This window comes from Panthera onca, chromosome C1 (genome assembly GCF_046562875.1).
Source record: "Panthera onca isolate mPanOnc1 chromosome C1, mPanOnc1 haplotype 2, whole genome shotgun sequence".
Taxonomy (NCBI): domain Eukaryota; kingdom Metazoa; phylum Chordata; class Mammalia; order Carnivora; family Felidae; genus Panthera; species Panthera onca.
The window spans coordinates 130142318-130155374 of record NC_138346.1 but is presented as its reverse complement, the minus strand read 5'-3'; the positions used below and the strand labels follow the sequence as shown (position 1 = coordinate 130155374).

The following is a 13057-nucleotide window of genomic DNA, read 5'->3' as shown; positions in this document are numbered from 1 at the left end:
AAGTTTTGCTCAAATATACTTTGAGCAGCTTTTCTGTACCAGGCATTGTCCCAGGCAGATACTAGAAATACAGAAAGGAATGAGATATGGTGACTATCCTTCAGACCTCTCAGACAGACACACAAACAATTATAAATAAGTTGATAAGTTTTTCAGGGAGGCCTGTACAAGGAGGTGTGTGATCACAGGGAGTGGCTATTTCACATCAGGGAGATGAAAAAAGAAGGGAAAGAATAACTTCCAAGCTCAATTTTAAGGGTAAAAATATTCTTTACCTAATACTTATTACTTCACAGGGAGTGTTTAAGAACTGCCAACATGTGTCTAGATAATCTGACTCTCATCCCCGTGGTTCATGGGCACTGTCTGTGTTGTCAGATGAAATTATATTCATTTATTCATCCTTTACAGACCCCAAAGAAGCCCACCTTTCATGAATGACAGCCCTCTTGTCTTACTCTTGGAAGGCTTCTCATGGCTTACCTTACTCTTTTTAATGACTGTAATGGGTTTATTAAATTCTTTAGTTGTCTGTAGAGAACCCAGACCAAGGTGTTTGGACAGTACAATAAGGAACATTTGGAAAAATAATAGTAATAATAACATTCGAAAATGTACTAAGGGCTATCCCTTGGTGTTCACATATTTTCTACTTCAAAAATCTTTATGCCAGCAAACAGTTTAAAAGGCTTTTCTAAGGAATTCCCATTTTACAGCAATGGAATAGAAAGTGACTCACCTGACACTACCCCAAAAAATTGTAAGCCACAAAATGAGGAAGGGGCTGAACTTTAAGCATCCAAAATGTTAGGTAATGGAAAACATCTTCATGAGGAAAATAAGATCTCAGAATGGCCTTGCTTGGCAAGCTTTGTACAGCTGCAGTGAACATTTCTTCCTGCGCTAGCATCCCCAAAGGAATGGAAACATTTCTGCATCGTTCTAATGTATTCAGCTGCAGCAAGTACTGCATTAAATAGTCTTGCAGGTTCGCTCTCTCTCCAGCTGCCTGGCCAAACATCCTGAGAACTCCGCCTTGCATTATGCATGGCCCTCTAACTCCATGTAAGTTTCAAAACGCCCGAAAAGTCTCTTTCTGCCATCCTAACTTCCATTCTCTTTGACGGATTACAAAAGGCAACCAGTTCTGATGGAGCAGGATTTTCAATCATAGGGGAATTTGGAGCTTCTGCCATTGATACTAAAATTGTGATGGTGCCATTATACCTCACTCAACAGGGGATTTACGAAAGAAAGAAAGAAAGAAAGAAAGAAAGAAAGAAAGAAAGGAAGGAAGAGAGGGGGGTAGGAAAGAGAAAGAAGGCAAGAAAGAAAGAAAGAAAGAAAGAAAGAAAGAAAGAAAGAAGGAAGGAAGGAAGGGAGAGAGAGAGAAGAAAGAAAGAAAGAAAGAAAGAAAGAAAGAAAGAAAGAAAGAAAGATTGATTCAGTACCAAGTCACTGTCACGCTGCAGCAAAGATAGTCTGCCAAAGTATCGGTCAGGAACTCAGCAGTCCTTTGAAGAGATTGCTTTCAGCATGAAATTCAGTTCAGAGGACAGAGTTAAAACACAGAAATGGAAATTTAGATTTCCAGTTTGGGTCGAAGAGTAATCAGTAATTAAGCTGAAGCGCCATAAACCCTGTGCATTTAAAAATCAAGAGATTTGGAATGTATTTAATAACTGAAAATAAAATTTCACTCCTTCCAAGGTTTTTAAAAAATCATGGTACGCTTTAATTCCTTCATACCCCTCCCCATTAGGAAATAGGAAAACGGCTCTTGGTTTTAAAGAATACACAGCTAGAAATCTCTGAGTAAGTTACGATGATTAAGTAGGTTATGCCAAATGTCAGATGTTAAAACAAGCAGAGGGCAGTTGTTCAAAGATAAATACTAAAATAGAAGTTTAATGATTCCTACATTTACCACCTGTTTGGAGCACACTCCAGTGATGTGGAGAACAAGTCTGAACAGCCCCTTAACAGCTATCACTTATTGACAGTGTACCATGTGTCAGACATTTTTATGGATTGTTTCATCCAATCCTCACAGCAGCCCTATGCAGTAGGTAGTATTAGCCCCCTTCAGTTGAGGAAACAGGCATAGAGAGGCTGGGAACCTGCCTGAAGTCATCACCCAGCTAATCAGTTGCAAAGCTGGCCTCTCAGTTCTGTCTGATTCCCATCTCATGCTCCCATCCATACCCCTACCCAACTTTAGTGGAGAAGATATAAATCTCTGACTCTTAATTAGCAGTATCTTTCATTGTATTGCTTGCTTGATGAACCCACTATATCAATAACAGTAATCATAGTAAAGACGGATGTAGTCCACACTACCTGCCAAGCAGCATTTTGAGTATTTTACATGTATCAATTTGAGTGATCTTTGCAGCAACCCTAAGAGGTAGGAAACCAAGCTACAGAGAGCGTAAGCAACTTGCCCAAGGTCACACAGTCAGTGAGTGTAAGAGCAAAGCTTCAAACCCAGGCAGCCTGGCTGCCATGCCCCTGCTCTCGGGACAGACTAAATTCATGTCCACGTTTGTACCAAGTCCATTGCATTCTGCAATGGTGCCACCACCTTAGCACAACCTGTAAATTAAAGTGGAAGCTGAGAAAATTGATGAACTGCATGATCAATATGAACAACCTAATGTATTCTTGAATTATTCTGCTCAATTAAGTTTCTATTACAGAGTTTAATCCACATATCTGACAAGTAAAAGAGGGCTAAAAATGATGGTTATGCAAAATTAATCAAATAAAGGGCCAAATGACTTTCAACAGCTAACATATGCGTCTCATAACACATTTAAAGAGATCTGTTGCACGTGTGGAGATATTTACACAGGTCCACACAGTGTATATTTGGCACTCTATGCCCGGAACATAAGCCTAGCTTAAAATCTGTTTTGAACCACATACAGTGCCACAAAATGTTTATTGACCTTAGAGGCAGGCACAAAATGTTTGATGTCATGAAGCAGTCTTGAACCAGCTGTTGAAGTTGAGCATTAATTTCCCAACCCTGATAAGTTCAGGAGTTCTAGAATGAAAGCAAAAATGGTTTTGATGGATGAATATATGTCTTTCTGTTTCTGTGCATATTTCCTAATGATCTGAATGTTATTTAGTGTTAAGTTTCTGAGATTTTTATATTAAGTTAAAGATATCATGTATTAATAACTGTCTAACAATTTTTCTTTATTGTTTTCTTTCTTTCCAGGTATCCCCAGTATTTCCAGTATTGGTAGTAAGTAAAAAAAAAGAAAATCACCAAACCAAGTCTAGGCTAGTTCTGTTTTCTTGTTGGGCTCCTAAGACCTATTTTCCCAGTGTCCATTTCTGATGGAAAGGGTATTTTCTTTGTGAATTGAACTGTTGTGTTTGTTCTGTGCACAGATATGGTGAGAGCACAGATAAAACAGTTATCCATGTATAACTCCTCTAATACCACAGTTTTCCTGACTACTTTTAATCAATGAAGGCTACCTTTACAGAGGTGCAGTTACTGAGGTAACCATAGCTCATGAGCAAAAGTATAAATAGTCCTGTGTACTCATACTCAGTAACCAACAACAAACTCAACTTTCTCTTTAGGACTGGGTATGGATTTCTACTGTAATTTTTAAAAGCAGAGAGTGAATACCAACAAATGCTTTAGGCATATTTATTAGAACCCAAGAAAACCAGGGGGAGGGAATTTTAGTAATGTATTGCACTCCAGTCTTTGTGAAGGCCTGAAAGAGGCAGGTTGGCGACCATTAGTTTTCTGGAGGAATGAAAGAATGTATGTCCATTTCTCCCTCCTAAAATACAGCGATCCATCTTTTCCTGACTACTTAGGCTTAAGTTTGATAGAGAATGTGGTATTAAAAAATATATGCAGAATTTAGGAATCCGGCTACTAGAATTCCTGCAAGAAATCTTTTAGTAGAAATAGAAGCAACTGAAACTCCCACTACCATGGCAGACAGCATCCTCCCAGCTGTCATAGGAGAAACAGACTATAGCTCCTTCTTCACATAGAAAACAATGACACCCCAACACCAAGCCTGAAATGCTCATTAAGGAAATGCCCCACAGCTTTGTGGAGCAGGGTTTTTATATATCTCAGCCTTTCGCTCTGATGGCTAAAACCTTTGAACAATTGTTAGATTAACTGATTCAAAATAGAATACTGAGAAAGCCAAGATTATGTGCTGTAAGTGAAGGGAAGAATTTTCACTGTGGTCTCACCCCTCCCAGACTTCCTCATGGGTGCTGTGCCACCCAGGGTGATTGCATTGTAAACAACAGCCGCTGAGGTGTTGCAAAACCCAACATCCATTGTGAAAGCAATACTCTGATCATTTGGATAAAAACAACTTCCTCCTTCTTACAAATGCACAGGCAGGTCTTCCAATTTGTAAAGCAACCCGGTGTACTTAAGCTTGTGAATAGGCCCAGACACAGCTTTGTTAAGCACTGGGCATGTTAAATGCCATGAAAATCAGCAGCTCTGTAAATAGAAGTAGTGTCCACATCCTTTTAGATACCGGCCTAATGCTACAGCATGGCCTTTATGATCTTATTGAAACGGCATCAGTGCTACAGACTTGCAGATGGAGAAAGTTCAGCTCTAGTAGTCTCCGAGTTCTGCTTTAGAATCTCCTCTGGCATTTGCCTAATTGTGTGTGTGTGTGTGTGTGTGTGTGTGTATACACATACATATACCCCACAGTAGGCTCCTTTCAGGCCTTGACAATTTCATTTGCATATGCATTTGTGAGCAAAAGGGAACCAAATGGAAGCAAGCTGGCACAGACTATTGAGGCTGCTGTGGCAGTCTGGCCTATCCAATCTTCAGAAATGGATGGATGGAAAGTAGTTCTTTGGCGCTGGGGTGTGTTTCTGTTCACGGTGTCAGTCATGTGTTGCATGGAATCTCTGACTGTACAGCTCACTGGACATTTCATTCGGCCGCCTCCGCCACATGCCCCATCTCTGAGCATCAGCAGATGTTGACCTTTTACACCCTGATTCAGGAAATCCCACTTTTGTTTGGCTTTGTTTTATTTTGAAATGGGTGGTGACCTGAAAGGATGCTTTGTTGTGCCTTTGGCAAATGTATCAACCTTTTTTTAATCAGGAGCCTAGGAAAATTTAACTCCTTAATGCCTAGTGAAAACCCTCTAACAAAGTGATAGTTTGTAACCTGACCTCATTGTGCCTTTGGCAGCTCCGTTTGGAGCCCAGTGGGTGTTTCCTCAGATTTCTCCAGCAAACAGGATGTAAAAGCTTCCAGGAGTCACCCAACATCACACACAACTAGCTTGCCTATTGCTGGCTTTAAAGTCAAGAGATTTACGATAAAACCATCAAACATGATTGTATCTTCTAGGCTGCTTAAATGGCATTTGCACATTCCTTCTTTGTGGTGCTCCTCATAAGGTGTTCCTTGTGTGCACTAGTGTATTCCTTTCCTCTCCAAAGGGCAAGAATTCCTGCATAGAGGACTCACGGCCTATTCCACAGGGTTCAGGAAGGAGGTTTCCAAGGTATAAGCTAGAGAAGAGGGAGTTGCTTGGGTTTTTAACTAAGTTTGGGTGTTTCCCAGGGCTTTCTTTCGCCTTTATCCCAAAGAAAGAAGCAATGAGCATAATTCCACCAAGTACATAGACAATGCCATTATAACAGATGTAATACCCATGAGACTCCCATCACCAAAGCATATTTCAAGGAAAGGGAATGATATATACTACTGATGTAAATTATTGATTTATGTAACCATAAATTCACATACGTATGCTATATACACAATGGCTAAAGATTTTCAAGCCCTGATAGATTTCAGTATAGATCTCAAACTGTCAATACCAGTATTACGGTTCAAATGCATCGACAGAGTGGTCATCCTTTCCGATCATCTGCTAAAAATGTTTTTGAAACAAATTTCTCATTAAGATCATTTGTTGTACCTGCCATTGTCTATTTATTAGGAAATAGGCTTCCCAATCATTTCAAAGGTCCTTGATTTAAAACTTGGTAATTTTGATGTGCTTTTGACCATGGCTGAAAAAAATACTGGTGATATTGTCAGCAATTAATGAATCCCAAAAATATATCTATATTCATTTGAGCCTTGTGATCTCTGTTACTACTTTACCTAATGGGGCAGTAATTCATTCAAGTTTCATTCTTTTTTAATAAAATGTATCACACACTGATAAGTAAACATTCACAATTTTACCCAAGTGAACATTTGTTGATGCTGATGATGCAAATTAAGAGTTGGTTTGGTGTGGATGTTTTTGCTAGAGTGATAAACTAATGATTACCTTCTAGCATATATTATCTGATCCTTAGTCCTGAAAAGCAAGTGATTTCCCTAATATGTTAAACATTATACAGACCATAATTAGAATAAGAACTGGCCTAATGTGCACATAGCTTTGTGTGGGTTATTATCACTTAAGAAAGCAGATGACAGATGAGTCCGAGGTTAAAGGTAGGCCAGCCACTGAAATGGAAGATCACATCAGGAAACACCATTTCAGACAACTTGAAAATTTTTAATAAGTAAAGATATTTTTAGAAAAGCAACAAAAGAAAAGAGAGATGTAAACATTCTGTGAACCCAAATATACATTATTTCTTTAAATTACTTTTAAGTGGCTGAGACCATGATATATAAAGCATAGAATACTGGTGGAAGTGTTTGGATATCCTCTCCTCTCTACCTCATTCAATTAGAAATCATGGTTCACTTACAGGAAATATTCCATTTTCCTGTTTTCTCTTATAATGAGCATTCCCTTCATCATGGAGTTAAACTTCATCTCTAATTTGATTTAACTGACGGGACTGTGGAACAAGGGAGATGCTAGCTGCAGGGATCCAATAGCCTGTTGAGAAAGCCCAGAGATGTTTTCATACTTGAAAATATTTGATGCCAGTTGGAGACCTTGTAAAAGTTTGTTCCATACAGCATCCAGATATTTCTGTTTGGTACCGATTTGCTGTAGAAACCTGGATCATGAGGAAAATAATGAGGTTAATCATTTCCCCACCCAAGGGTTATTAGTAATCATGTTCATCTATCTAGACATCTGCAGTGTTTGTTTTTTTTCCCCTTTGCTTTAATACTTCTAAATCTCCCAAATAAAAGTTTCATTTGAATTGCCCTTTAACTAATTAGGTTTTATATAATGAGGAAAAAAATTATCAGGCTAGTGTAGCTATATGGCAAATTGCATGGTGTGCTACATTAATTTTGAACTGTTTGCTGATGTTCTAGAAGGAAAGCTCAGGTCCCAGGTGAAATGCCTTTGGGACTTTGTTATATCATGTACCCAGTATCCTCATCACAGATCCATTTCATATTTGTGTGACTAGCATTTCACATTCATGAAACCTTTGTGGTTATCCTAAAATTGAATGAACATTAGGATATAGCTGCTGCTTTAATCCTGAAGAATAAATCAAGTATTACAGTGAAGGAGGCAAAGTACCCCCTACCTAAAGAAAAAAGAATTGGGAAGTTTAGTAATGTTATCAAAAATCACCCACCTTGAGCAAACTGACTTTTTTCATGGGTTAACCTTTTCCCAGGTGAATTTAGAGTGCCAGACCAGTTTTTAAGTGTGAGCTGCTATCTGCACCTTTGCTATTATCTCTGTGTAGGGGCATCTGGAAATTCCTAGCATAAACAAAGATTTAGCAAGATCTCTGAAAGGCCCCATGATGAGCCTCAAACATGTAACTGTGAATTCCTGTGCTAAGAGTGTGGGTATCATTGACATCTTCTTGGAGTATAGATATGGAGCTGGTCAACTAAGTGTTTCACTTCCCAGGAAGAGTTAGGCAGTGCTTTTGCTCACAACCGGAGGGAGATGTTCCCACATATCTACAGAATTCCATTTTACAAATGGTGAATCTGAGGCTCAGAGGGGCCGAGTCATTTGACCAGTGTAATACAAGCAGGAAGGCCCATCTGACTCCAGAAGTTATGCTCATAACATTACACCAAATGGAAGAGCTCAGAAGGAAAAATTCTAGATTTATTGACTCTTAACTCAGACTTTTTCTAGTCTACCACACTGCACTTTAGACCTGTTGATCTCTGAATTGACCCATTTTTGCACAGAGAAATTTAGTGTTCCGGAGAAAAACAGAAGTTCATTTTCTGGTACTTCACTGTGTTGTCAACAGAAGTTACCAGCATCATGTCTGAGTAGAAGGGGTAGAGAACTGTGACCTCCACGTTAATATATGCCCTTCCTCTACCGCTAAACATCCTCAGTATGCTGAGCAAGAGGGGAGATGTATAGATGTCAGGTATATTATAGATCGCAAGACAGCTCATGAAATTTTCTATGCAAATTATGAAACATGTTTGTTCATATTGTATGACAGTAAAAATCCAAATTTTTTTCTTTATTGAAATAGTCACTTATAGCAAAAATAAAATTCTATACGTCATCTCTAGGACAGACCTACCACTATCACATTAAACTATATCTTTCCCCATCAGTTTAATGACATGGTAGTTCTGAGGGTAGGCAGCTTGCTATAAAGATGGTAAGATTACCTCCAAGGCCCTAGAGATTTCTTCTGGAAAGCTTTAGGGTTTTCTGTAGATTCCTTTCTAGGCATCAATAATGCTTCCAGATTCCCTGAGTAACAGAAGCATTAACTATATAAGGCCCAAAGGACCTTGTGACTTTGCCTCTACCTGATATTTCCCTCTCACACTCCTTGAAGAAGGATGTTTAATGAAGGCTCACTAACATCCCCCAGGAGTGGATTTTCATATCCATGGTGGCACCCATGGTGGCTTCCCACCATATTTTAGAACCAAAAAATTATTTAAAAATTAGTATTTTTAGGAAACTTAAAGAGAATTCATTCAACATCATCATTTTACAGTATATAAGGCAACAAAGGCTTAAATGAAATGTCTAAGTCATCGGGGCAGTGGCCAAGGTAGGATTCCAGCTCAATATCCAATTTCCAGATTAGGACTCTTCACATTCTACCCTGATATTAGAACTCACCTTCTCATTTGATGAAACTACTAAAGTATGAAATTCTATGTGGTGCACCATTCTAGAAAAAGATGGGAAATCATGGTCACAATTTACTCTGTTTTTAAAGGGTGCCCACAAAGTGAGTTGAAAGTTGCCTATAGTTCATGCAAACTGAGTGCTATGGATGATAGAGGACAACTTAATATTCTAAAACAACCCTACCTCTAAAGCTTTCTTGATGTGAATAACATATTTTCAGCCTTCTGCTTCAAGCTTGCTTTCCAGTTTGACAAATTATGGCATCAGCAATAGATGGTCAATTTCAGCCATTCTAACATAGTCCCCTCCAATGTATAGTGCAGAGTTTTCCTTGGGGCACAGAGGAGAAAAATTTTCCTCCAAAGTTTCACTCTTGTAACTAGAATCTCATTTTTTCTGATTCATGAAAGTGAGTTTCAAGTGCCACAACCAAAGTGTTTTCTGAATTCTCTCCCTGATGAAAAACAGAATTCAGATGACATATATATTTGATTCATAGTCTAAACTGATGTGCCCCCAAACTGAAAGAAATTTGAAAGTTAACATTATATATTTAACTATTAATATTAAAAATCAAATCTTTTTCACAGTATCCCAAACTATTTCCATTGCTTTCTGAACAATAGTATTAATCAATAGAGACCCTAAAACTGGCCTAAAGTAAACTACATCTTAAGTGAGCTTTTTTACCTATCAGTGCCACTCACTTTGGGAATAATTAAGATTGCAAAAAATAGGGGGAGCACATTATTTTCTCTAATTCAATTCAGCAAGAACTGTTAATACTACAGTAATCTGATTTTTGTTACAATAGCAACCACAAATGGTATCATAAGGGCTAACATTTTTTAAATGCTCACAATATCGAGCAACTATTAACTCATTGAGTCTTGAAAACAACCAGCAGATAGTGTCATCATCCCCAACTTACAGATGAGAAAGACAAAGAGAGTTTCCTTTTTTTTTTTTTTTTTTTTTTTTATCAAGAAAGAGACAAGTTTCTTGTCCAAGTGGTAGAGCTGGGATTTTAATCCAGCCCAAGCTCTACTTACCTGCACCATATCTCAAAAAATTTTCCCCAAATAGTTATTTTCTAAGCTTCCCATAGATGCACTTTGAAAATTCAACAATGAGAGTAATTGGATCTGACGGACATTCCAGATATTTTTGTTTTTTGTAAGGGGACAGCTATGGAGTATGTGATTATGGTCTCTATACTCCTAGAGCCAGTCTTTGGAATCTAGTCAAGGAGATTATCAAAATGAGTCCAGTCCATTTTCCCAGATGTATTGTGCCAGCATCCTTAAGAAATAGGGATTTCCACAGAAGGCTATTCTTGAATGACTAGCCATCTACAACCCCACTGGACACATGGAGGGATCCCTCCCCTCACCCCAATAATAATTTCTCAACTCCAGTTTGGGTTTCACTATGACAGTCGAAAGGTCCACTGTCAAAACATGCAGCAATAATTTTCCCTTCCCTCTTAGTCCTCTAGAGTCTCCAAAGAACGTGTACCTCATCCCAATAGGCCTCATCCTCCCATGAACTTGAGTGGGGGCCCTGCTAGACCATTGGAGAACTCCTAGAGGGATGGAAATTAACACCTAAGGGAAACCTTTGAGATCTTTTAGTCCCGCACCTTTATTTATAAGGAAATGGAAGTCCAGAGAAATTAACAGCCAGGCAATTCCTTGGTAGCAGTACTGGGACCAAACCTGATTCTTCTGACTCACGGTGACCTTTGCCCTACAACAAGGCACCACTTTAAGACCTTCATGTTGGCCCAAAGATATACCTTAGTTAATATGTCAAAAAGTGAAATTAATAAATTCTGCCTCAGGTCACCCAAAGAGGCAATACAATAGTTTTAATGCAATATATAGATATAGATATAGATATAGATATAGATATAGATATAGATAGATATTTTTTTTTTCTATTTTCAATTTCCACCTACTCAAAACAAGTGGCCCCCTGGCTAAAAATTATCAGAAGCTACATGTTATGCAAAAATTTTTCATTAGAATTGGCTATGATAACATAGAATTTGTTTCAATTATACTATTAGAATCACCTTCAATGTGCCTAATTTACTCCTGGGAATTAAACATTTGTTAGTAATATTGATTAAATATTTATTTGAGCCAGGATCTTAGAGTAACAAGAGTAAATGGAGAGTAACTGCCTAATATTGTTTTCTTACTTAGCCTTGCAATTATAAGACAAAATCAAATTTTTAAAAAATAAGATGAGATATTAAATTAAAAACTCCTGGGGACCAAATATTGGAACATGCATGCACAAACAGTAACATGCTGTAGGAGTCTGGGGGGAGGGAGGACACAAATTTCAGTGCCTTTTTTTCAGGACATTTTTCCTTCCAAGGGAAAAACAGCACATAAAATTTTGTCCCATCAGAGATATGTGTAGATTAGATTGGGATTTCCAATGGGATCACTGCTGGTGGTTCTGAGTTTTGAGTGTTCAGGAAAGTTAGGCATCCCACATAATGGAACTTTTGGGGGTGGCAGGGGGGTGGAATGTCTAATTACATTCCCAGGCAAATACAAGGGCTACCTTCTCCCCTTCCCCCCAAGAAGCCATCTGAAGTACACAATACAGAAGAAAGTTACACTCCAGGTACGGATCAGATTGTGACTGAGCTGTCTACCTCGATAATTCCATACAGTCAGGTAGTTAACGATTCAAAAGTAGAATGCCCTATGTTAACTTTTTATATATTTTATACATTCCTTAACATGGAACCTCAGAATCCTAGGGGGAAAAATTATAAAACACTAGGAAAAGAGTATGCTAAAAATAGGCATAAACAAATATTTAATAGAATATGGGATACAGTTTAATTTATGAAGCTAATTTTCAAAACTCACTTTTAAATTGATTTAGTATAAATGCCGGTCTTTACTTAAATTTCTTGGCAGAGCTTATTAACCAAACAATCATATTGCTTAATTTCATCAAGTCACTAAATACCTAACATCAAATTTACAAACAGCAGCCCCACTATGACCTGTATTTGCCTCTCCTGTAAGAAAAATATGGAGAGAACCATTTCAACAAACTAAAATATTCTTAATTTGAAGCTAATAATGTGAAGGAATATATTTTCTATATAAACCCACAATTTTTTTCCAAGTAATTTCTAGAAATCATATTCATTCCCTCAAAATGCAAATTTATAGTTTTTCAGAGGTAATGAGCACTGTTTAAGTAGCCTTGTTCTGTTAATTCAGCATCTACCCAGCACCAAAATGCTCAGGTGAAAAGCAACATTAGTTGCCTACTTTGCCTATACATGTTACTAAGTATCTATATATTTAGTAACAGTTGGGTACAAATGTGGAAAATATTACTACACTTTTTTCATTCCACAGTTTTGACAGAGTAATATCAATATTAAGATTTCATCTGCCTTTGTGTACACACACACACACAGTAGATCAGCTTTTCTAACAAATATTAAAATACCAAAGTTATAACGAAAGTACCATGTCTTACAAGAATGTTACTTGCTATAATCTAATTATGGAGGAAACAATCTGATAATACCTGTTTACAGTGGCCTAGCCACTTGATATCAATTATTCAATTATTAGATATTTACTGAGGCCTCCTGCAAGGCTTTGCCCTTCCTCAAAGAGATCCAATCTAATTACAGAGATGAGAAATAGACCTATGAAATTTAAATTAACAATATTAAAACTCATGCCTTATCCCCATATCAATGAGAAATCAGGAGCACAGACAGTAACATGCTATAGGAGTTTGGAGGTGAGAGCACTTTTTGTGGACTTGGGTAGTCCCAAAGGACCACACAGAAGGTGTAGTTTTGAGCTGATCTGAATGGGTGGTAGATTGGAGTCCTAAAATGCCTGCTTTAATAGTTATGCACCTTAGCAAAAATAATTTTAAAGCATCCAATCCTAAACCTAGATGTTCTGCTTTTCCAGAGTCTTTTTTTTTAAATATGTATATACTGG

General features: G+C 37.8%; 1 protein-coding gene across 7 annotated transcripts in view; it reads left to right on the top strand.

Annotated features, from left to right (window-relative positions):
- Positions 1-13057, top strand: part of NTNG1 (netrin G1) — a 334190-nt gene that overhangs the window by 259691 nt on the left and 61442 nt on the right. For all 7 annotated transcript variants that reach the window (XM_060624623.3, XM_060624627.3, XM_060624629.3 and 4 more), the window contains exon 5: positions 3230-3256. In XM_060624623.3, the coding sequence (XP_060480606.1) occupies positions 3230-3256 (27 nt within the window). The remainder of the gene's footprint in view (positions 1-3229; positions 3257-13057) is intronic.